The 25,973-nt window shown below is 35.3% G+C and overlaps 1 protein-coding gene across 1 annotated transcript in view; it reads left to right on the top strand.

Annotated features, from left to right (window-relative positions):
• Positions 1-411: 411 nt before the first annotated feature.
• LOC131858188 (probable 2' cyclic ADP-D-ribose synthase BdTIR) overlaps positions 412-25,973 on the top strand; it is a 48,600-nt gene continuing 23,038 nt past the window's right edge. Inside the window, exons 1-3 of the mRNA XM_059211309.1 lie at positions 412-887; positions 1,025-1,109; positions 1,248-1,298. Of these exons, the coding sequence (XP_059067292.1) occupies positions 412-887; positions 1,025-1,109; positions 1,248-1,298 (612 nt within the window). The remainder of the gene's footprint in view (positions 888-1,024; positions 1,110-1,247; positions 1,299-25,973) is intronic.

Genomic DNA, 25,973 nt, shown 5'->3' with positions numbered 1-25,973 from the left:
TAGGGTTAAACAGCTAAGTAAAGCCTATCGACTAATAATATTTTTTATTAATTATCTGACAAAACTTATAATCATATCTCCTAGCTCACAAAGTCAACAAAAAAAATGGGGGAATTAGTCACAAGGTCCATTATGATTGGAAAGTTGTTGATGATGAAATCCATGTTGTAAAACCTTGAATACTTAAATAGGGTTGAATTGAAATTTAAAAAAAAAAAACGTGTCCGTCACAGAAGACAAAAACTTTCTGGGAAATGTGAGGAGGGGATCATGACTCTCATCTCTCTTCTAAGAATATATTTAAGACAACTGCAGATGACAAACTGCAATAGATGGGTTTATAAGGAGGATAATTTAGAGTAGGACTCCACCTCTCTTCGAAGCCTCCGTACTGTAAGTCGTTGCAACGCAATGATAAATGTTGAGGTCTCTTCTCAGGAATTCCATTGCAACATGGAATGCCATGTATTTATCAATCATTGTGGTAAGGATGTGAAGAAGACAGTTGCTAGTCTTGTCTACCATAATCTCTCTAACAAACGACTCAGAGTGTTTCTCGACTGCAAATCACTTCAACAAGGGCAGCCTTTTCCCCTCACAATTCACCAAGCAATTGCCTCGGCTTCCATTCATATTGCTATTTTTTCTAACAAGTACGCAGAATCCGCGTGGTGTTTAAGGGAACTGTGCTTGATGGAGGAAAGCGGAGCTCCCATTATCCCCATCTTTTGTGGAGTTCGACCCCGTGACCTGCGTCAGAATGGAGGAGTGTACTCAAAATCGTTGAGAAAACATCGTCTCACTCGCAGAGTGGACGGTGAGACTGTTGAGAAATGGAGAGCCACGCTCCGAAGGATTTCGTATAATTACGGATTTCAATTTCAAGGGTAAATTATATAGTCCTCTGCTTTTTCAAAATTTCATAAACGCTTTTCTTTCCCTTTCAGATTGAGTGTATACAACTGCACATTCCACAATTTGAAGTGTTGGATTAGTGTCTGAATTTAGCAAGTTTGTGTTTCAGGGATCAGGGAATAGTATTGGAGGAGATTGCAGAGTGTATAATGCAACATATCGAGGCCAAACGCCGTCTTCAGTTCAGCAGAGTGGTATCTTGCATATTCTGCAATGCTCTCTGGATCTTAATAGGCCTTCTCTTACTTATCTTTATTATAAAGTAATGTATTCACAAGGAAAAATGCAAGTCCGGCTGTAAATGGATTTGGAACGGTTCAGTTTAATCCCAGGCTCTGTCATGGGATGCAAATCTAGAGTACAAAATTCTAATCATATGTAAGGTAAGAAAATACGAAATTCCCTTTGTGATCTTCATTAGCGGTGCCTTACGCACCCAATTGTTGTCTTTTATCTTCTTTTCATACCGCCTGTGGAAACAGTTTACATTAACTCTTTTTAATAATATATTTTTCTGTTTTTACGTTAAAAAATTCTACTTTCCTATCTTGTAAATATGGAAGGTCAAAGTTGCAAGTGGTAATCTTTCTGAAGCTAATGCTTTCAGAGAATTTGACGAGAATTCTCCAATCAAATTAAAAAAAAAATGATAACAAACAATCACATAAAATTTGTAATTGTGTTTTTGTGCTTCAAGATCTTATAGAATATGTCTCTTATTAGTACAGTTATTGAATGCAAATATAATATTTATCTTTTCCAGTTAATCATCTATAATAAATACTTATTTTTTATTATCATAAATGCTTTTGACTAAGTTAAAAATTTGAAAGGCCAAACTTTTCATAAAAAAACAAAACACAATAATAAATCTTGAAACCCTACTCAAATATCAAAATATATGGTCCAAACATGTCATAAAAGAATAGGACTACCTCTTGAAATGGTTTGAATCCAAAATACGAGTTTCGATTTGATTGAGCATTATAATGCTTATCCAAATTAGACCACTTGAAATTTACATCTCCTAAAATAAAATAAAATGGATAATCAGTGTTCCTTGTTGAAGGGTGAAAGACCATTAGAAGAATCACCAACCATATCTGATCTAGAAGATTTACATTCTACCATGAAAGAGATGTTTCTCTTCAAGCCTAACGGGGAAGGATCCTATAGATCCTGAAATTTCCTTTGGCCAATCCTTGAAATGACAATGAGAAAAAGCATATATTCACTTGTGGCAATTGAGACACATCTCAAAACTACATAGATTATTTATGAAGCAAAATTTTGAATAATTTGGTATTTTAGTAAATATTATACAATAACTGTTGAAATGTGGCGACTGATCAGCAAAGTACTGTACACTCAGCACGTATCCTCGCCGGGGTCCGGGGCCGGGCTGGGCCCTGGGCAGGGGTTCGGGGGCGGCAGCCCCCGAGAAAAGCGGGGGTTCGGGGGCGGCAGCCCCCGAGAATTTTTTTTTTTTTTTGCCATTTTTTTGATGAAAACCGACATTGTAATAAAACCCTAAAAAAGGCCGACTTTGTTTGTTGCCCTAAAAACGCATGTTATAAGCGGCTGGGATGCTTAAGGCATTGTAAGGTTGATGTACTATTTTTGCTGGATAATAAGAAAGATTGGACAGCTGTGTATGGTGGACGTAACCCATTCTGGGTGAACCACGTTAAATCTCTGTGTTATCTGTGTCCTGTTTTATTTCTTTATCTTTTGTATTTAAATCTGCATATAATTGTTAGTTCATATTTGCTTCGGATCTGCTTGAAACCCTAACAATTGGTATCAGAGCGAGGTTTTCTGTAAATTGGCAGGACTTTCAGATTTGAGTGGGAGCAATGGAGGATTCCAAATTCAAGGTCGAAAAGTTTAACGGCCAGAATTATCAGTTATGGAAAATGCAGATGGAGGATTACCTATATCAAAAGGATTTGTGGCGGCCATTGGAAGGAAAGGCAAAGAAACCGACCACAATATCAGATGAAGAGTGGGACATTTTAGATAGAAAGGCATTGGGATCCATTCGATTGTGCTTTGTGTCATCTGTAGCATTCAATATAACAGAAGCAAAAACGACTGTAGATTTGATGGCAACATTGGCTAAGCTGTATGAGAAACCCTCGGCTTCGAATAAGGTATTTCTTATGAAGCGTTTGTTTAATTTGAAAATGAGTGAGGGAGGATCTGTAGCAGAGCACTTAAATGAATTTCATACAATTACCAGTCAATTGTCTTCGGTAAAAATTACCTTTGCAGAAGAGGTTAGGGCTCTCTTGATTTTATGTTCTTTGCCAGAAAGCTGGAATAGCTTGGTTATGGCTGTAAGTAACTCTGTATCTGGTAAAAATACTTTGGTATTTGATGATATTGTTGGTGTTATCCTAAGAGAGGAAATGTGAAGGAAAAGCACAGGTGAGACTCCAACATCATCGGGTAGTGTTTTGAATGTGGAGAACAGAGGAAGATCAAAGGAAAGAGGAAAAGGCCCTGGGAATGAGAAGTCACGAGGGAAGTCAAAGAAAGGACGCTCTCAATCTAGAGGAAAGAAAGATTGCTGGTACTGCGGAAAGCCTGGTCATCTAAAGAAAGACTGTTGGTCTCGAAAAAAAAAAGAAGGAGACAAAAATGAAAATGATAGTAAGGAAGCTAATATTGCAAGTAAAACTTTACAAGATGCTTTAATCTTATGTTTGGATAATGTTAATGATTCTTGGGTAATAGATTCTGGGGCTTCATTTCATGGTACACCCCATAGAAAATATTTTCTAGATTATGTTCAAGGTGATTTTGGACAGGTATATTTGGGTGATGATGAGCCCTGTCAAATTGTTGGAAAAGGAAAGATAAAGATCAAGTTGCAGAATGGTAATGACTGGTTTCTGCAGGAGGTAAGACATGTTCCTAATTTAAGAAGAAATTTAATTTCTACAGGGCAACTAGGTAGTGAAGGTTGCATAGTTACCTTCTCAGACAGTATGTGGAAGGTCACTAAAGGATCATTAGTAGTAGCTAAAGGTGCAAAGGTAGGCACATTATATCTGTGTACTGGTAACACTTACTCTACCTTAGGTGCTACAGATAAAGTTACTGCAGGGACAACAACAATAAATGTTGCAAGTACATATTCGATAATGTGGCACCATAGGCTTGGGCACATGAGTGAGAAAGGGATGAAAATCCTTCACTCCAAAAATCTATTGCCAGGACTAAAGAAGATTGATTTAGAGTTATGTGAAAACTGTGTTTATGGTAAACAGAAAAGAGTCAGATTTCTCAAGGTTGGGAAAGAGAAGAAGAGTGAGAAGTTAGAGCTTGTACATTCAGATGTATGGGGACCGGTTCAGGTATCTTCTCTTGGTGGCTCTTGTTATTATGTTATTTTTATTGATGACTCAACCAGAAAAACATGGGTATATTTCCTAAAATAAAAATCAAATGTTTTTGAAACTTTTAAGAAATGGAAAGCTTTGGTTGAGAATGAGACAGGAAAAAAGTTGAAGTGTCTTAGATCGGATAATGGAGGTGAGTATTGTAGCAAAGCATTTGAAGATTACTGTTCCTTAAATGGGATTCGAAAGTAGAAGACAGTTCCAGGAACTCCACAAGAAAATGGTGTGTCAGAGAGAATGAATAGGACCATCATGGAACGTGCGAGGAGCATGAGATTGCATGCTGGATTGCCCTTACATTTTTGGGTAGATGCTGTACATACTGCTATCTATTTGATAAATAGAGGACCTTCAACCCCTTTGGATGGTGGTATTCCAGAGGAGGCATGGACTGGTAAAAAGGTAAATTATTCTTTTCTAAAAACTTTTGGTTGCGAAGCTTTTGTCCATGTTGATAAAGAAAACAGAACCAAGCTTGATGCTAAATCTCAGAAATGTACCTTTATTGGATATGGGATAGATGAATATGGCTATCGGTTATGGGATTTTGAAAATAAGAAAATAATTAGAAGTAGAGATGTTATATTCAATGAGAAGGTTGTGTATAAAGAACAAATGCAGGAAAAGAAGCATGAACAGGACAAACAAGAATATGTGGTGTTGGATGAGATTCCTGAAAATGAAATGCCACAGGTACCTGATGCTCAGCAACAATAGATTGTCCCACAAACTCCTGCAAGTGTTAGACGTTCTACGAGGACAAGTAGACCCCCTGAAAGATTTTCTCCTTCTTTGTATTCTATTTTATTAACGGATTCTGGTGAACCAGAAGAATATGAAGAAACAATCCAGGTGGATGCCAAACAACAGTGGCAACTAGGCATGAAAGAGGAGATGGACTCCTTGATGAAAAATAAGACTTGGGACTTAGTCCCTTTACCTGCAGAAAAAAGAGCCTTGCCTAACAAATGGGTTTATCGACTGAAGGAGGAGGAAGGAGGTCAGAAAAGATATAAGGCCAGACTTGTGGTAAAAGGTTTTGCACAGAAAAATGGCATAGATTATGATGAAATATTTTCTCCAGTTGTAAAAATGACTTCAATTAGAACTGTACTTAGTCTTGTGGCTGCAGATGATTTACATCTTGAACAATTAGATGTCAAAACAACTTTTCTCCATGGAGATTTGGAGGAGGAAATTTACATGTTGCAACCACAGGGATATGAGGTCAAAGGTAAGGAGAACTTGGTGTGCAGGTTGAAGAAAAGTCTGTATGGCCTAAAGCAAGCACCCCGACAATGGTATTTAAAATTTGATAGTTTCATGGCTGAACACGGTTATCATAGATGTCATTCTGATCATTGTGTATATTTTAAGAGATTTGATAATGACAGTTATATTATCCTATTGCTTTATGTTGATGACATGCTTGTTGCTGGGTCTAACATGCAACATATAAATGATCTTAAACAGAAATTAGCCAAGTCATTTGCTATGAAGGATTTGGGTGCAGCTAAGCAAATTCTCGGTATGAGGATTACACGGGACAGGAAAAATAGAACCTTGAATTTGTCCCAAAGTGAGTATATAAAGAAGGTGTTGAAAAGATTTAATATGCAGGATGCAAAAGCAGTTAGTACACCTTTGGCTAGTCATTTCAAATTGACTAAGGAGATGTGCCCAAAGGCACAGGAAGAGGTTAATAAAATGTCTAACATCCCGTATTCATCAGCTGTTGGCAGTCTGATGTATGCAATGGTATGCACAAGGCCAGATATTGCACATGCAGTGGGAGTTGTGAGCAGGTTTATGAGTAATCCGGGTATGGAACATTGGAATGCTGTGAAATGGATTCTTCGGTATTTGAAAGGAACTACTACAAAGGCATTATGTTTCAAAGGATCTAATGCTGCTCTAAGTGGATTTGTTGACTCTGATCTGGCGGGTGATATTCATTCACGAAGGAGTACTACAGGGTATGTTTTTACTATAGGGGGAATTGCAGTCAGTTGGATTTCTAGGCTGCAAAAGGTTGTTGCACTTTCAACCACTGAAGCTGAGTATGTTGCTGCTACAGAAGCCAGCAAAGAGATGATTTGGTTGCAATGTTTTCTGAAGGAATTGGGTCAGACACAAGAGGATAGCCCATTGTATACTGATAGCCAGAGTGCCATTCATCTTGCAAAGAACTCTGCTTTTCATTCAAGGACAAAGCACATTCAGGGCAGGTACCACTTCATCCGGACTATTTTGGAGGAGGGTCAGTTACGGCTTGAGAAGATTCACACAAGTGAGAATCCTGCCGATATGTTCACAAAGGCAGTTCCACAGGAGAAGCTGATTTCTTCATTAGTTTCTGTTGGTCTTCTTGATTGATAATTGTGTAATTTATACCAGTCAAGTCCTAGTGTTTTATCTAGTGGATGTTGCATGTACAGTGGTGTCATGTAGTATCAGTCTCCAAGTGGGAGATTGTTCGGTGTGGAGCCTGATCAGTCTCCAAGTGGGAGATTGTTGAAATGTGGCGACTGATCAACAAAGTACTGTACACTCAGCACGTATCCTCACCGGGGTCCGGGGCCGGGCTGGGCCTCGGGCAGGGGTTCGGGGGCGGCAGCCCCGGAGAAATTTTTTTTTTTTTGCCATTTTTTTGATGAAAACCGACATTGTAATAAAACCCTAAAAAAGGCCGACTTTGTTTGTTGCCCTAAAAACGCATGTTATAAGCCGCTGGGATGCTTAAGGCATTGTAAGGTTGATGTACTATTTTTGCTGGATAATAAGAAAGATTGGACGACTGTGTATGGTGGACGTAACCCATTCTGGGTGAACCACGTTAAATCTCTGTGTTATCTGTGTCCTGTTTTATTTCTTTATCTTTTGTATTTAAATCTGCATATAATTGTTAGTTCATATTTGCTTCGGATCTGCTTGAAACCCTAACAATAACTACACCCAAGTTGTATTATAGTCATATATGGATGTAAAAACCTCCATCAATAAAAACTAGAAACATTTCATTTGAGTGACACTTAAATGCATAAACACAAAAAAACCATTTTATTTTTTATTTTTTAATTTATATTATTATTATAAAATTAGTAACTTAATTATATATATATATATATATATATATATATATATATATATATATATATATATATATATATATAGTAGTATAATAATATATTAAAAATGATGTTATGAATTATGGGGTATTAAAAGTGTCCCTACATTAAAAAACTACTTTTTTTTTATCAAAGAGGATAAGCACAACTATAAAATAAAAATATAATGATATGATAATATAAGAATAATGTAATCTTAATAGATTTTTTATTTTTGTCGAAAGCTTAATAAAAATATAATAATAATAGTTTGGTACTAAAATATTTTTTGTTTTTTTGTAAAAGAGTTAGTTGTAAATATTAAAATATAATAATATAATCATATCATAATAATAATTTAATATTAATTACAATATCATAGTATAATAACGATATAATAGTATAAGTGGAATAATGAACAAACATGATATCAAGTTCCACATACTTTACCTATATTTTGCTAAAAATACTTGTGCTAGTCACATAGTTTCCCCATATATCTAATTGATTTTTTATTATCTACATTCTCTTAATAGATCATTAAATGATCTCAAATATTGATTATACTAGCAATTCCTCCTTTGTTTTGCAATGGGTATGCCAAATAGTTTTGGAATGTTAAATAGGAAAAATGTTGTTCTAATTCTTGCATGCATGTGTGTAGTACACGAGGTTAATTAGTAGGCACTTTAGTAAATGATGTTGTTTGTCCAACAAAGGTATCAATGGAGAAGTGATGCCTTCAAATTGACTATGCATCCACTTATAGGGATCCAAAAATAATTGAAAGGATAATCAAGCTCCATTACCAGTAGAATCATGCTATGTTTGTAATAGAGAGGGAGAGGAAATGATAAATAGAGTTGAGAAGAGTGAAAGAGAGAGAGGAGATGAAGAAGATATAGATATATGGGTCTAGGAAGAGGGATAAGACATGTATAGAGATAGAGGAGAGAGGAAGATAGAGGCAGAGACGAAGATAAAGTGTGAGAGGAATATGAAGATAAATAGATGGAGATATAGAGAGGTATAGGGAGAGATAAATATAGATGGAGATAAAGGGAGAGGGAGAGATGGATAGATATATATGGTGAGATATAGGGATAGTGATAGGTACAAGAGGGAAGGGATGTGGAGATAAGGGGTAGAGATATAGCTTAGCATATAGAGGAGGAGGATGGTTCTATCCCTGTTCCTCCTAAGGTTGTTGGGGAGGTCAACCTGGCCTGTGATCCTATTGAAGTGGAATTTAGGAGGGTTGTAGGGGTTTCAACCTCTAGGTTGGCTAGGAGTGAAGGATGTTGGGGATGCTCTGAGGTTGTGTCTTATTTTGAGGATGATGGTTTTCTCCTTAGTGGTAGTAGTTTGTCGTTGTTTGTGGGTAGGTGCTGGATATAAAATGAGGATTGGTTACCCTATGGGCGCTTAACCAAAGAGTGGTTTGCCTCCCTCATACCTACTTTAGTGACGATTGATGACTTATTTTGGTAGATGTTGTCCCTTGGGATTTTTGCACTTGCCTTCTCTGTTCCTTGCCCTCCTAGTTTCTCTTCGAGGGGGATGTGCTTAGATGCTCCTATTTGATGGATGAAGAGGGGCCTTTTTGGTGGATCATTATTTCTTAGAGGCTCCATTGCAAATGGACCTATTGAGGTGGTTTTCTCTAGGTTTAGGGATTCCTTCTAAAACCTGGTGAGTTTGTTGGTTTAGATCGAGTCCCTTTTTATTTTATTTAATGATTATTTCGTTGAGACTTTTTTTTTACGATCATAAGTTATTTGGATGCCCACAAGTCCTCATGGTCTCCATCCATGGCTAGGGAAGTCTTTTCTCATGTTGGTCCTTTAGGTAAAAGGTTGGGGGTTGCCTTTCAAAACCTACTGGTTATTTTTTTATTTCCTTGACTATTTAGGTATTGAAAGGGTTTTGTTTGGTTAATGGTTAAAGGTTCTTTCCTAAACCCCTCTATTCTAAAAATGTAAGCTTGTTGAGGGTTTGAGAGCCTCATTCTCACTGGTTTGGTGCTCTAGTTAAAAGCTCTGCTTTCAAAAAAGGGTGTCCTCTTTATTGGTTTATAGTGGTGATGCAGAGGAGGGATTATAATATTATTCCTTACACAAGCCAATACTCATAGTTGCTCTTGAGCATAAACAAATGTTAGTTTTTGTAGAATTAGGCTTCTTTCCTAGTAGTCCATCAAATAGGGTTTTCCCACCATAACTTCCAGTGTAGGCATGATATAAAAAATGTAAAAAATAGTTTTAGATACCCTTTTGGATCTTACAAAACATACTTTAAATTCAATTAGGGTTTCTTTTTACAGAAAGGTTCAACATTTGACCATCCTCTCTTCTATTAAGCCTAAAAAGTGCAATAAATCACCCTGTTTTGGCCATAAATTTTGTCGTAGAATTTACCTAGAAGATATAAGATTGGTTTTGGATATCCATTTGGACCTAATACAACATATCTTAGAACCAAGGCAGGCCACTTTCTACGAAAACCTTCAAAAATTGATTTGTTTGTTCACTATTACCTTAACTAGGGTTTTAGGTTTCCTATCAAGAAAATGTAGTAACTTTTGATCTACTCAATGAAATAAGATTAAAAAACTATGTAAAAAACTAGATTGATTTCTCTTCAATCCGCAATCATTTTCAAGAAGGTACATACCTATACAATTTTGTACAAAACAAAAAACCAGAGAAAAATGTGTTCAGATTCCTAGAATTATTGATGTTCTTATTATAGTCACTCCTCCAAATCAATACAAAAAATCTCTAACCTTTGGATTCATGTTTACAACATGAATTTATTCTATTACAATCACATTTCAACTCCCGCCTTCATATTCCACATTATGTAATTTGACAACATTTGCAACATTGACATTTTTTTGAAAAATTTACAACTTATGCAATTTGAAACTCCAACCCACATATTGAACTAATATTTACTCAAACCCACATGAAATGATCTTAAATAACCTTATTATATAAAGAAAATCAAACAAAACCAAAATTTTAATTTTGAACCTACTAAACCTAGGGTGCTCTTGCACCAGGTGGTCTCATAACTTGTGAGTTCCTCCTAGTTATGTAAAGGGTTTGAACCCTCTCTCACTTTTAAATTATTCAAAGAATATAGGGGAGGAGAGGAAAAAGGAGTGAGGGAGAGATATAGAGATATGAAGATGTACTTAGAGAAATACATGGATAGAAAAAGACAAAGATGAGTGAGAAGGAGATAGAGAGATAATGATATATAGTAGGAGAGGTAGAGTGAGTGAGAGAGTATAGATAGAGGGATAGATAGAGATATAGAGAAGGAATGGGAAGAGAGATAGAGAGGAGAGAGAGGGAGTTAGAGAGATATAGATATAGAGTGGGATAGATGAAATGAATAAGATAGATAGGTAGAGATAATGAGATATAATAGACATAGAGGTGGAGGGAGAGAGGATAGAGATACAAAATGCATGAATGTGAGAGAAATTAGGTGACATAGACAAGTAATAAATGAAGGGGCATGGCGAGAAGGAGAGAGATAGATAGGGGGAAAGATAGAGAGAAAAATAAAGATAAATATATAGAGGAGAGATGGAGTGAATGAGGGAGAGGGAGTGATATAGATTGAGGGAGATGGAGATAGGAGAGATATATAAATAATAATAAAAATATTATATAAATGATAATTTTTGTAGTGTGCAATTTTAACAATAATTTTTTATCGAATTATAATTGACAAATAGCATAAATTATCGTCAAGTTGCAGGGGCTAATTCCAGCCCCACCCCATTTGCATCTACTCAAAAATGGAAATCTAAAAGTAGGAGCTTCTACTTTTTAGGAGAAGATTCCAAATAACCCTATAGCCATTTTTTCCCCCATGAGACCACCTTTTCCATAAAAATATAGCCCAAGCCCCTCCCATGGGACCCTAGCCTAAGCATTGTGCTGTCCTTTGCGGGGCCCTCTCCAGATTATGTCCATTTAAGTAGATTATTTCAAATCTCCTCTGTGCGATTGAAAACCATACCTTCTCTGAAAAACAATTTTTTTGGTTTAAGAGAATGAGAAGCCTCAGAGCTAAGTTAAAAGTATTTTATATACTATCAGTTGCAATTGAAGCATGCGCAACGGGGAGCCGATAGGCATTTTTTAATTTTTTTTTGTGGAATTGGAATTAGGGGTGTGAGAAGAAAAAGAGCAATGCAATATTGATAAAAGTTTTTTTTGGACCGGAGGGGGTTGGGGAGGGGGGGTGCACAGAATGTGAGATTTAAAGATGAATGAAAATTTCTTTAATTTTATTTGTTTTTTAGTATGTTGAATGGAGATAATTAAATCTAATATATATATATATATATAAGTAAGTATGTATATATGCATATGTATGTACACACACACACATACATATACATATACATATACATATGTGTACACACACACACACACACACACACACACACACATATATATATGCAGAGAGAGAGAGAGAGAGAGAGAGAGAGAGAGAGAGAGAGAGAGAGAGAGAGAGAGAGAGAGAGATGTATGCATGTATGTACACATACACACACATATGTGTGTGTATACACATAGATACATATACATATACATATACGAGAGAGAGATGTAACACACACACACACACATATATACATACATACATATATACATAAATATATATATATATATATACATATACATATATATGTATATATATACATACATATATAGATATATCTACATACATACATACATATATAGATATGTATACATATATATACATACATGTATATACATATATATACATACATATATATACATACATGTATATACATATATATATACATATATATATACATATATATATACATATATATATACATATATATACATGTATATATGTATATACATGTATATACATAGATGTATATACATGTTTATACATGTATGTAGATATACATGTATATACATAGATGTATATACATGTATATATATACATGCATATACATAAATGTATATACATGTATATACATACATATCTATATATATATACATTACATATCTATATATATACATGTATCTATATATATATATATATATAGATACATGTATATATATATATATATACATGTATCTATATACATATATATATATATATATACATGTATATATATATATACATGTATATATATATATATATATATATATATATACATGTATATATATATATATATATATACATGTATCTATATATAGATACATGTATCTATATATATATATAGATACATGTATCTATATATATATATACATGTATCTATATATATACACACACACACACAAACACACCCACACACACACACACACACACACACACATATGTATGTATGTATGTATACATACATACATACATACACACACACACACACACACACACACACACACACACACACACACACACACACACACACACACACACAAAAGTATTGTAAAGTGAGATGTATTAAGTCATATTTAAATGACAACATTTAATTGGATGCAAACAATAAGTAGAAGATGAAAGTATTATAGATCAAATATTATTATGAATTGGAAGGGCCTTAAAAACAATATTTCAAGATGAATTAAATTTAACTTTTGTATTTGCATTTAATAGGTGGAATGAAGATAATTAAATTGAAAAGGAAAAATAAGAATATATTGAGTGGAATATTAATGTATTTTGACATTAAAAAGAATTTAAATTGACTTAATTTAGAATGAAAAAGTTATTTGAATGACATAGAAGTGTATTTAAAAACTCTAACTTTTGTGTTTGTATCTTAAATTTTACACTATCTTTCTTTTGAGAAAAAGTATTATAAAGTCACATGTATAAAGGCAAGATGTATATTAATAAAGAGCAAGGATATACAATGAAATATTTGAATGAAAATAATTAAATGCATGCAAACAATAATTAATGGACATATCAGAAGATGCAATAAATTAATTTGTAATGAAATTTAAGTGACACAAGTGTGAATGAAATAGTTAATTGAGTCATCATATAAATGTATCCAAACAATAGAAATCTAATTTGCAATGTTCGTTAAATTTGAAATGATATTTGTTTAGAAGGAGACAATTAAAAGTTGGACACAAATGTTCCATAGATACAAATGATGGCATGACCTGGAATAGGAAGTGTTTCTTCGATTGAAGGAAATAAATTGGAGAGTTGAAATAACCTATCTTGCAATGGAACAAGAGGGAGGTTAGTAAACCAATGTTTTCAATCAACAAGTCATGATTGTATTTAGCATAGTACAAGGACAAAGTAAGCAAAGAAATATAAAAATGTGGTACGAACGATTAAATGATAATGGAATGTGAGAAATTGTATGTATACCAAGAGGGAGGCTGTAGACATAAAAGGTGATGTATACGACATTTTGAAGCATCGTATGTGTGAAACCTACAATTTTTTTTAAAAGAACAAAAGAAAAATAGAAAGGCTCTATAAATATTGGTGATGATTTGTAGGGAATGTGAGTTTTTTTTTTTGATCTTTGTATGATGGTGCAATCGGTAGAACCCATATTCCTAGCCAATGGTTCTCCACCCTCCACCACCGATTGACCAAGGATACATCAAACATATTGACATTCAACTCAATGGAAAGAACACATCGGCCAAATGTGCATTTTAGAGAAGAATGGATGGAGGATAAGTAGAATATTTAATGCGGAAAATGATTATTGGCTACAAGGTTCATATGACAGAGACACAAAGGCACATCTGTAGACACACAGACACATGTGTGTGTGTGTATGTGTATGTGTATGTATATGTACACACACACACACACACACACACACACACACACACACACACACACACGGGTTAGTGCAAGATCAAGGGGGGCCAAAAAGTGGCGATGTGAAATAAATAGCCTTCCTCACTCGCCTAAAAACTCAAAAATCCATGTTGACTTTTTGCTTGGCCTGGGTGTCAGTACACCTCGGCCTGGTAATTACCTATGCAAATCGGATATCCGGGAAAATCGGATATCCGATTTTTATTTGTAATTTTAATTTAAAAAATATATTATATGTTACATATTACATTATATATATTACATAATACGTATTATATAATATATTATTATATTATATTATATTATAATATAATAATATATTATATAATATATAATATGTATTATATAATATATTATTATATTATATTATATTATAATATAATATTATATTATAATATAATAATATATTATATAATATAATAATATATTATATAATATAATAATATATTATATAATATAAGATAATATTACATTATATTATATATAATATAATATTGTATTATATTATATTATATATAATATTGTATTATATTATATATTATAATATGATACAATATTATATTATATTATATAATATATTATTATATTATAATATAATATAATATAATATAATATTATAATATAATATAATATAATATTATATTATATAATACGTATTGTATTATATTGTATTATAATATATATAATATAATAAAATATTATATATAATATAATACAATATTATATATAATATAATATAATATAATATAATATAATATAATATAATATAATATAATATAATATTATATATTATAATATATATAATATAATACAATACGTATTATATAATATAATACAATACGTATTATATAATATAATACAATACGTATTATATAATATAATAATATATTATATAATATATTATTATATTATATATGTTATTTAAAAATAATTTAAGTATAGAAAACAGATATCCGATTTTATGAGACTTATATATTTCGACAGTGACAGTCCCGTGAGTCATTTTTAACTCACGGGTTGTGCGAATTCGTCAAAATCCGATATCCGGTGTTTTGACAAAAAATTGCAAAAAAATAGATTTAGAGGTAAGAATTTTATCATTTTGAATCATTTTCATTCATTTTTTGTATTTTTTGTTAATGTTTATTTGATTTTTCATTGAAAATATGGTTTTTTTCATGAAAACTAGGTTTTTTTAAATCAAATATCTAATTGTTTAAATTTGTTAACTAAATTTAATTGTTTACATTCAATTAGGTTAAAAATGGGGGATAACAATGAAAACACTGACCAACCACAACTGCAACAACCAAACCCTCATTTGCCAAACCCCCCCCTCAATTTAAGATTTGATTGCACAAAATTTGAATGAATTGAGGGGGATTGCAGAAGTATATCGTAGGATCCCTCGTCTACACCCATTATTTGATCCTCTCACGTCAATCATAAAAATTATGGAAACCATGACTGAGGAGCACGATGCCGCCCTTTTGTGGCGAGATTCTATGAAGGAAAAATATGTAGATGGCTTGTCGTATAAGGATATCAAGGATCTTGAGATATCCAAAGCCGAAATCACCTCATTGTTTGTCAATCCCCGAACTCGTCAGCCCATAGATCCCAAAAAAACAAAACTTTTTATCAAATGGTGCACAAATGATGGGATTGTGAAAAACTTTTGGGATCATTGGTGGATGGTTTTTGACAAACCACCCAACAAAAATCTTGATATACCCTTCTATTTCATAAAAAAATTGTATGTTGAGTTTGTTTTACACAAACATGTGAACTACTTTGACATCCAACCTTTCCAGGGTGTAGGTTTAGGTATGCCCCAAAATAGACCTGGGGCAGTCAAAGTAGTCTAGGGCCCGTATGTCCCCCCTCCTCCTGTTGATCCCCCACCTGCAGTGTAGCATCCTGATATCATTTGTGAGGCGGCTTCATGGACCATATTGGCTATTCACTCTTTGAGTAGCCTTTTGGTTTAGGCTGTGTCAGTAGCTCAGCCTACTCTTGATGGTAGTGGTGCATCCGGTGGCATTGACACGTCATCCTTGGCTCCACACATATGCGTGCCCCATAGTTGTGTCATGTGTGGGCACGTATGCTTGGGCTCAGTTGGACAACCCGTCAATCCTCCTGTGGACAGTGCAGATTATGAGGTGCATGAGATGCATGATGCACCAGATGTTATTACACAGACTGGAGGATACCCTGGGGAGTCCTCACATGCTAGAGAGGAGGCACCATCATCATACATTGATGATGTAGTGGTAAGATTTATATTTTCACAGTTCATGTTGTATTTTAATTAAATATTTATAAATTAGATAATATTAAGTGGTAATTTTTATTTACATGGTCTATTTAACAGTTGATGATTGAGGATGAGTTGAGACAGATTCAGAAGGGCACCTTGTCGACCATTTCATTTGGCCTTGATAGCTTGACGGTACATATATTATTGCACCTAGTCATTTGTATTTTATTGTACATACATGCTCATCATTTATATTGGTATTAATTAGATTATGTAGTAACTTGCATGTATATCTTATTTTACTCTTGTAGGGCACAAGCAGCACGAGTGCGGGGCAGTGTGATTTAGGATCTGGTAGTGCAGTTGGAGACAAGGGAAAGGTAATTGAATGCAAATATGATTGAATGAATAGTTTAAATAACTTATAGTGATTATACATGTCTAGACATAGATTGATAGTTTCATATACTTGTTGTGTATATATACAGAGAATTCTTGGCTTCACATCCTTGATGACTGCACCCAGTATACCTGAAGAAGAAGAAGAGATGCCTCGAGTAGATATGTGTTTAATTTATTTTTTGATTAGTAGATATAATTTGTTATTATCAGTGACAATTATATGCTAACTTGTATCAATGTCATGTTTTTGAACATATGTAGGTTGTGTATGAAAATATTCAAAACATACCTCCTCTACCGAAGACATACATCAAGAGTCCTGCAAAGCTTAAGAGAAAACGTGGAGATGAGGTAAACATGAGTAGTTCAATTGTAGTTCATTTTTATATTAACTTTTCAAATGTGAATTATATAATATAACTAATATTAATCATGGTTTGTTTTTCTTGTGCAGCATCCTTAAGAGCCGAGCAGTGTGGCGAAGAGGATCGATTTTGATGATCCATCAGCAACTTAGGATGTTAAAGATAGTTTTGGGATGCTTACATGTCTAGTTGGCATGTATATTTTGTATATGGACATACATTCACGTATTTAGACATACATTTTGTTTCAGTTGGCATTTATGCCATATTTGTGTATGGACATACATTTGTAATCATTTGACGTTTTTATATATACAAAAGTTGATATTCAATCATATAAATTGTTGCTCATCTGTGCGTGGTGTTATCATGGAAATCTTTAATCTTCATTCCAATAATTAACAATGGTTAATAATGGATATTTAATGAAAAATACAATACATTTCATTTCATCGTAAGTGTTGTTTTTATAATGAACAATATAATTCATTTAATCAACAATACAATACAATTTATGAACAATACAATTCATTTAATCAACAATACAATACAATTCATTAAATGAACAATACAATTCATGAACAATACAATTTATTTAATGAACAATACAATACAATACAATTCATTTAATGAACAATACTTGATACAATTCATTATTACCCTATGCATGCTCCTATTTTTCCCCCCCACTCGATCCGATGCTTGGGGTCATACCCTACCGACATCGTCCCTTGAGCGCCCTAAGTGCTCAAAATTGTCAAACTTTGACGGGCCCTAACTCGGAATCTATGGCACCTTGCGAACAATCCGTTTGAACCTACGGGATCATGAGAGGGGTCCCTACAAAAGCCTATCTCAATTTTTCAATTTTCCCTACGGTTTTATTAGGGCAGCAATTTTTTGGTTAGCAAAAAAATCATCAGTCTCACTCAATGGAATGTTGTCGCGTGGCTGATTTCTTGTTCTGCTCGTCATGATGACGAACCATCAGCTCTGACATGTCCAGTTAGGCATTATTACCCTAGGCATGGTCCTATTCCCCCCCCCCCCACTCGATCGAACGCTCGGGGTCATACCCAACCGACGTCGTCCCTTGAGCGCCCTAAGTGCTCAAAATTGTCAAACTTTGATGGGCCCTAACTCGGAATTTGTGGCACCTGCGAACAATCCATTTGAACCTATGGGGCCATGAGAGGGGTCCCTACAAAATCCTATCTTGGTTTTTCAAGTTACCCTACAGTTTTATTAGGGCAGCAATTTTTCGGTTGGCAAAAAAATCGTTAGTCTCACTCAATGGAATGTTGTCGCGTGGCCGATTTCTTGTTCTTCTTGTCATGATGACAAACCGTCGGCTCTGACATGTCTAATTAGGCATTATTACCCTACGCATGCTCCTATTTTTCCCCCCCACTCGATCCGATGCTTGGGGTCATACCCTACCGACGTCGTCCCTTGAGTGCCCTAAGTGCTCAAAATTGTCAAACTTTGACGGGCCCTAACTCAGAATCCATGGAACCTGCGAACGATCCATTTGAACCTATGGGGTCACGAGAGGGGTCCCTACAAAATCCTATCTCGGTTTTTCAATTTACCCTACGGTTTTATTAGGGCAACAATTTTTTGGTTGACGAACAAATCATCAGTCTCACTCAATGGAATGTTGTCGTGTGGCCGATTTCTCGTTCTGCTCATCGCGATGATAAACCATCAGCTCCGACATGTTCAGTTAGGCATTATTACCCTACGCATGCTCCTATTTCCCCCCCTCCCCCACTCGATCCGACACTCGGGGTCATACCCTACCGATGTCGTCACTTGAGCGCCCTAAGTGCTCAAAATTATCAAAATTTGACGGGCCCTAAATTAGAATCTGTGGCACTTGTGAATGATCCATTTGAACCTACAGGGTCACGAGAGGGGTCCCTACAAAAGCCTATCTCAGTTTTTCAAATTACCCTATGGTTTTATTAGGGCAGCAATTTTTCAGTTGGCAAAAAAATCATCAGTCTCACTCAATCAAATGTTGCCGCATGGCCGATTTCTTGTTCTGCTCATTGCTCCGACAAACCATCAGCTCTGACATGTCCAGTTAGGCATTATTACTCTATACATGGTCCTATTTCCCCCCCCCTCCACTCAATCGAATGCTTGGGGTCATACCCTACCGGTGTCATCCCTTGAGCGCCCTATGTGCTCAAAATTGTCAAACTTTGACGGGCCCTAACTCAGAATCCATGGCACCTGCAAACAATCCATTTGAACCTATGGGGCCATGAGAGGGGTCCCTACAAAAGCCTATCTCGGTTTTTCAAGTTACCCTACGTTTTTATTAGGGCAGCAATTTTTCGGTTGGTGAAAAAATCATCAGTCTCACTCAATGGAATGTTGTCGCATGGCCAATTTCTTGTTCTGCTCATCGTGGTGATGAACCATCAGCTCTAACATGTCCACTTAGGCATTATTACCCTACGCATGCTCCTATTTTTCCCCCCCACTCGATCCGATGCTCGGGGTCATACCCTACTGGTGTCGTCCCTTGAGCGCCCTAAGTGCTCAAAATTGTCAAACTTTGACGGGCCCTAACTCGGAATCCGTGGCACTTGCAAATGATCTATTTGAACCTATGGGGTCATGAGAGGGTTCCCTACAAAAGCCTATCTCAGTTTTTCAAGTTGCTCTATGGTTTTATTAGGGCAGCAATTTTTCGGTTGGCAAAAAAATCATTAGTCTCACTCAATGGAATGTTGTCGTGTGGCCGATTTCTCATTTTTCTCATCGCGATGATGAACCGTCAGCTCTGACATGTTCAGTTAGGCATTATTACCCTACACATGCTCCTATTTTGCCCCCCCCCCCCCCCAACTCGATCCAATGCTCGGGGTCATACCCTACGCATGTGACATCCATGAAGGGATATTTTGTAAACATTCAGAAACCTTTAATGATAATCAAGTTGAAGCCTTGAGATTTATGCAATATGGCTCAAGTCCAAAAATGTACCCTGAAGCCACACACTCTTCCCTCTCCCAGCATACACTAATGAGTCACAAGTTAACATAGAATCTGGAAGGATTTGATGAGAGTGTTTTGATTTTACTTATGTCTTGTGTATTATAATAAAGACCAATTTGCCAATGTGACATCTTCATATGAGAGAAAAGCTTCATTTTATCTCAATACAGTTGTACCTATTTCATTATTAGAAAAAATAAATATACAAAGATCTGTTATTAGCATCCTCTATATTATGGATTTGAATTGATGTTCTCAATTAGTTATTATCTGTTCAAATTTTCTTCATAAGGCACAACCATCTGGTGGTTATCATATCAGGACAACCATCCATGACTTTCAAAGTAATTGATATTTATTCCTACACCTCACACTCACAAGATTAATAATGAAATGACATTTATGATTCATCAAATGCTGACAAAGTCTAATCAAATTTCAACTTCAAGATGTATACAACATATCATATTCAACTTCAAGATGCATACAACTTACCATATTCAAGCTCATGCCAACCACCACTTGGATATTGTTATATGTCGATTAAAGTACAATATATGTAATAAAACCATATAGTCTTACAAAAAAGCCATCATAGACCATCTATGTCGATTAAAGTATAATTAATTTGTAATGGGGGCACACTCACAATCTAAAGTTGCAAAGCCCTGTGGGAAGCATCAAATTAGAAATTTACTAATCTGACTCATACTACTGTCAAAAGCATCAAAGATGCTACTGCTAGAGAACACCATGCTCTATTGTGGAGAGAATATTAGGTGCATCTGATGTGAGCATCTGAAATTGAAACAATGTTATTCAATTACCAAAATCTAACTGACTAGTAGGTGTTGATGTTGAAGGCCCAACATTAACCTATTTACCTGACTATCAATGTCAAATGTTTGATTCAATAGATCATCTGTCATGAAAATTTGATCCACTGCAGATGTGTCCTGGCCACATGCATTTGAATCATCTTCATGATAATAAACACAACAAGACCTACAATTTAATCTCATTAATGCACAAAGGAATATGTACCATCACCAAGAGAGGGTCTTGTCAATAATGAATGATCTAGCATGAACCTGTATTTTTAAGAATTGTTAGTCTACACATAAAATGCATGGATGAACATAAAGGATTTATGATAATCACTTCAACTGAAATGCATGATAATAAATGAAAAGGTGGGATTATATACCATAAAAATACGTCCCTTTGAATTATATCAATAGAACCCACTATGTTGACGCAAAAATCGTAATGTGATACTATTGTATATCATAAAAAAAGACCTTCATGAGCATAAAGGTTATGCGATAATTATATCATAAAAAAATATCAAATAGTGTTATCTAATAAAAAAATTTGTAAAGCTCATCAAATGCATGATAATAAGTCATGTTGCAAAAATACGTCCCTTCCAATTATATCGAGTGTACTCGCTATGTGCATGCAAAAACCATGTTGCCAAAAAAAAACGTTCATCAATAGACCTGCATTTTGAACACATCCTTAATATACACGTAACAAACTTGAACATTAAGGTTTAATGATCATTGTTTGAAATGAAATGCATGATAAAAAAATGAGGCACCATTAAAGACCTACTACTCAAGTTTGCCTGAAGGGTCATCTCTTTGTTTAAGAGTATCCAATATTGCTTCATGATCAACAATAGTCACTATCCATAGCTCTTTGGTCTTCAGTTTTGCTTGATGCTTCAACAACTTGACATTTGTAGCTATAATAAGGTGTGAATACATTATAATGGTTTTGTGTCTCTCATAGTCTTCAAATGCAGGCATGCCATTCTTTCTAATCATGTATGTTCGCAACCAAGTTCCCACAACAACAAATAAACTTGTAGGATATGTGAACCCATCATCATCTGTCACTGGCTTTATTAGCTTTTGTTTTCCCTGTACACATTGTGCCAACCAATATTCTGATCTCTCTTCATTCCCTTGCGATGCAACAACTGCAAAAACATGTCTTGGCTGTACAAGATCTGATAGACGATCATACTCAAGTGAACTTTCCATGTCATCATTTGACAAGGATATTGTTTGAGATAAAGGAGTTAGATAATGGGGAACCCACATATCAACCCACTCACTTGACTCGCACTGATCCCAATCACACCAAACACAACTCTGACAAAAACAAGCCAACACTCATGTCCAAATGGTCCATGTACTTGCATTTGAGCTAAGAAATGAATGCATCTTTGAAGAATATTTAATTGTTTGACAATCCAATCTATCTCCCACTGTTCCCTCCTCAACCAACCAAAAGAATCTGCTCACTGCTGAATCAAGAGTACCTCCATGTGACAATGCTGAACTACACAAATCAACAATAGAACATGTATCAGAGAAATTTGCACCTGAAATCCTCAATTGCTCCTTAACTAGAGCTCTCTTCAAACATGCACCTGCTCCATCATGCTCTCCCTTCCCATGCCCTGCCTAAAAAAAACACCAAATATGAGGTATACGCCTCTCCACATGCATTCTACTCAACCAATAAAACATACAGACATTCTTGAATTGACCCATACAGTTATCTGACCATATTATATGTCGGTCAATTGTAATATCTTTCTCATGCAAGAACTGAAAAAATTTCTCAAAAGAATGTTGCACATACTTAGAGGAGTGTGATCTATCATCACTCATATAAAAATGATACTCCCTGATTATCTTCCTGTCCTCTTCTATACTATTAGAAGCATGTCTATATGTAATGTGAACAAAAATAGAAATCTCGACTGAATTGTAGTACTGAGACTGTACCTCATTCTGTGGTTGCAATGTATAGTTCTCTGCAAAATCAACCACTGATACAATGGTGCCAATTGGGAAAGAGTTCTTACACATCCTGAACTGTTGATCCAACCACTGAGACCTATGGGTGTGCCTTGCATACTTGTAGAAAAGATTTTCCTTAAAATCCAAAATAAAATCAGCAATACTTACTTCTCTTGAGACTAATTCGCATCTAGAACCTTCACCTCCACTCTTCAAAGTATATTTCACTGTCTCGTATCTTTTTTTCTCAACATAATTATTTCCAAACTCGTGTTCGCTGCCCTCATGAAAACATGAAACAAACTTTTACAACCCACTGCATTCTGAGCACTTCTCATTCAAACAATCATTTCTATAGAAATAGCAGCCATCATCTCTAGGGTGTAAAAATAGATCTTGCAAGTCTCTTGATGATCTTGGAAATAGCATTGCACCACACTCCTACAACATCTCATTAGTATGCATTGTAGAACGAATATGACATTAAAGTTCATGGTACATTGAAAACTCCACATGGTACTTGCAACAACAAGTATTGCGAATCTTAAGAGGAACACAATAAAATGGTTTCAAAGATTCAAAGGCCCTTTGTGATATTTGCAAAGTTGGATGCAATTCACAAAATTTTTTTTACAACATTGTTTGGCTTGATTCCAAGAAATGTTTGGGATGTGGTGTGCGGTCTCGGTTGCCGATTCTTAATTTCAAAACATCCTTTACATTGGGTGACACTCTAGAATTAGAGTGCCAAAATTGTTGAATCTCTTCCTTCACATTGTTACTCAACTTTCTATCAACACGTGGAAGCCTCCCACCAAATGCCCATGTATCTTGTTGAAGTGGATCGCCAAGTCTTTGTCTTCGTGCAAGTGCTCTATCCAAAGTTTTACGGTTTATGTTAAAATCAACACAAGTTTGTCTCATTTGATGAGCCTTCCTCAATTGATGGCTTACTAAGGAGGTTGTAATCACTCTTCGAGCGACTCTCTTATCTCTTTCTTTGGTATTCTTTCCAATAGAATTGAGAGTGTCAAATAAATTTTTTGCAATAATAGAATTTCTCTCCATCTTCTTGTTCATACGAATCTTCAATTTGTTTAGCAATGGTCTCATCTTTATCATCTTTAGCAATTGAACAAAGATTTGGCATTTCTTGGTCAATGTCTTATTGCTAAAATTTTGGTTGAAAAGTTGTGTAGCCCACAACCGAATGGTTCTTGTTGACCTCTTGCCTTCAAGATTCGCAATAATGTTCTCATTGATTTCAAATAACCATTTTGGGGTTCTTGAAGGTCTTGGATTTGGAATTTGTCTTTCATCCATGAGAGGGTCTTCATTTCTAAAGTAATTAGGTGTTACATATGGTTCACTTGGTTGAGCAATTCCACCTTCAACGCTAAAGTTTTCCACATTTTCACCTCCTATGTCAAAATTTTCCACATGTTGAGCATTTTCATTATCACTTTCAATATTTTCAAAATTTTCAATATTTTCACTTTCAAAATCTACATTTTCATTTTCAATAACTTGTGGCACATTTTCAAATTAAATTTCCTCTTCAGTTGAAGTAACATTAGCAATATTTAATATAACTTGTCTTCTCCTCCTATGACATTCTCTATCTCTTTCTCTATACACTTTAATTTGGTCATTTGCAAGTTTTCTTTTGCGTTTAGACTTCCGATGATTACTACTCCCCATTTACCTCCACACATGCTCCTTCGTGATTCACAATGCAAGTTTTCACTTTAAGAATCTCCCAAAGGCACAAATTTGTCTCTCGCTGTCTAAAAACCCGTGTTCCTTGATAGAAAATAGAATATACAGACTGTGGGCTGTTGGAATCTACAAAATGGCCCACAAACCCTTTTTTTCTCAGTTTTTTGTACAAAAATCAGATATTGGATTTTATCCGATATCCGATTTTAATAAAAAAATTTGTGGTCCCCCAAAAAATTCTCGTTGCCGTCATTTATTTAGTAATATGCCACATTGTAGAATTTAATCGGATATCGGATTTTATTAGTCATATTTTAGGGAGAGAGGGAGAAAGAGGGAGAGAGGGAGAGAGAGAGAGAGAGAGAGAGAGAGAGAGAGAGAGAGAGAGAGAGAGAGAGAGAGAGAGGGAGAGAGGGGGAGAGAGAGAGAGAGGGAGAGAGAGAGAGGAGGAGAGGGATAGAGGACCCTTATGACCCCTATGGACACCATACGACCCCTAACGACACCAGAGGACCCCTTAAGACACCAAATCATGTCGTTAGGGGTCATATTGTGTCCTACAACCCTGTAAGACACAATATGACCCCTAACGACATTATTTGGTGTCTTAAGGGGTCCTATAGTGTCGTTAGGGGTCATACGGTGTCCATATGGGTCATATGATGTCTTGGGACACCATAGGACCCCTTATGACACAATATGACCCCTTTTCCCTATAATATGACCCAAAGCGACCCAATATGGTGTCATTAGGGGTCATATGGTGTCCTAAGAGGTCATAAGGGTTCATGGGACACCATATGACCCCTATGGACACCATATGACCCCTAACGACACCATAGGACCCCTTAAGACACTAAATCATGTCGTTAGGGGTTATATTATGTCCTACGACCTCGTAAGACACAATATGACCCCTAATGACATTGTTTGGTGTCTTAAGGGGTCCTATGGTGTCGTTAGGGGTCATACGGTGTCCATATGGGTCATATGGTGTCTTGGGACACCATAGGACCCCTTATGACACAATATGACCCCTTTTCCCTACAATATGACCCAAAGTGACCCAATATGGTGTCATTAGGGGTCATATGGTGTCC

This window comes from Cryptomeria japonica, chromosome 1 (assembly GCF_030272615.1).
Source record: "Cryptomeria japonica chromosome 1, Sugi_1.0, whole genome shotgun sequence".
Lineage (NCBI taxonomy): Eukaryota > Viridiplantae > Streptophyta > Pinopsida > Cupressales > Cupressaceae > Cryptomeria > Cryptomeria japonica.
This window is presented reverse-complemented; position numbering and strand designations above follow the sequence as displayed.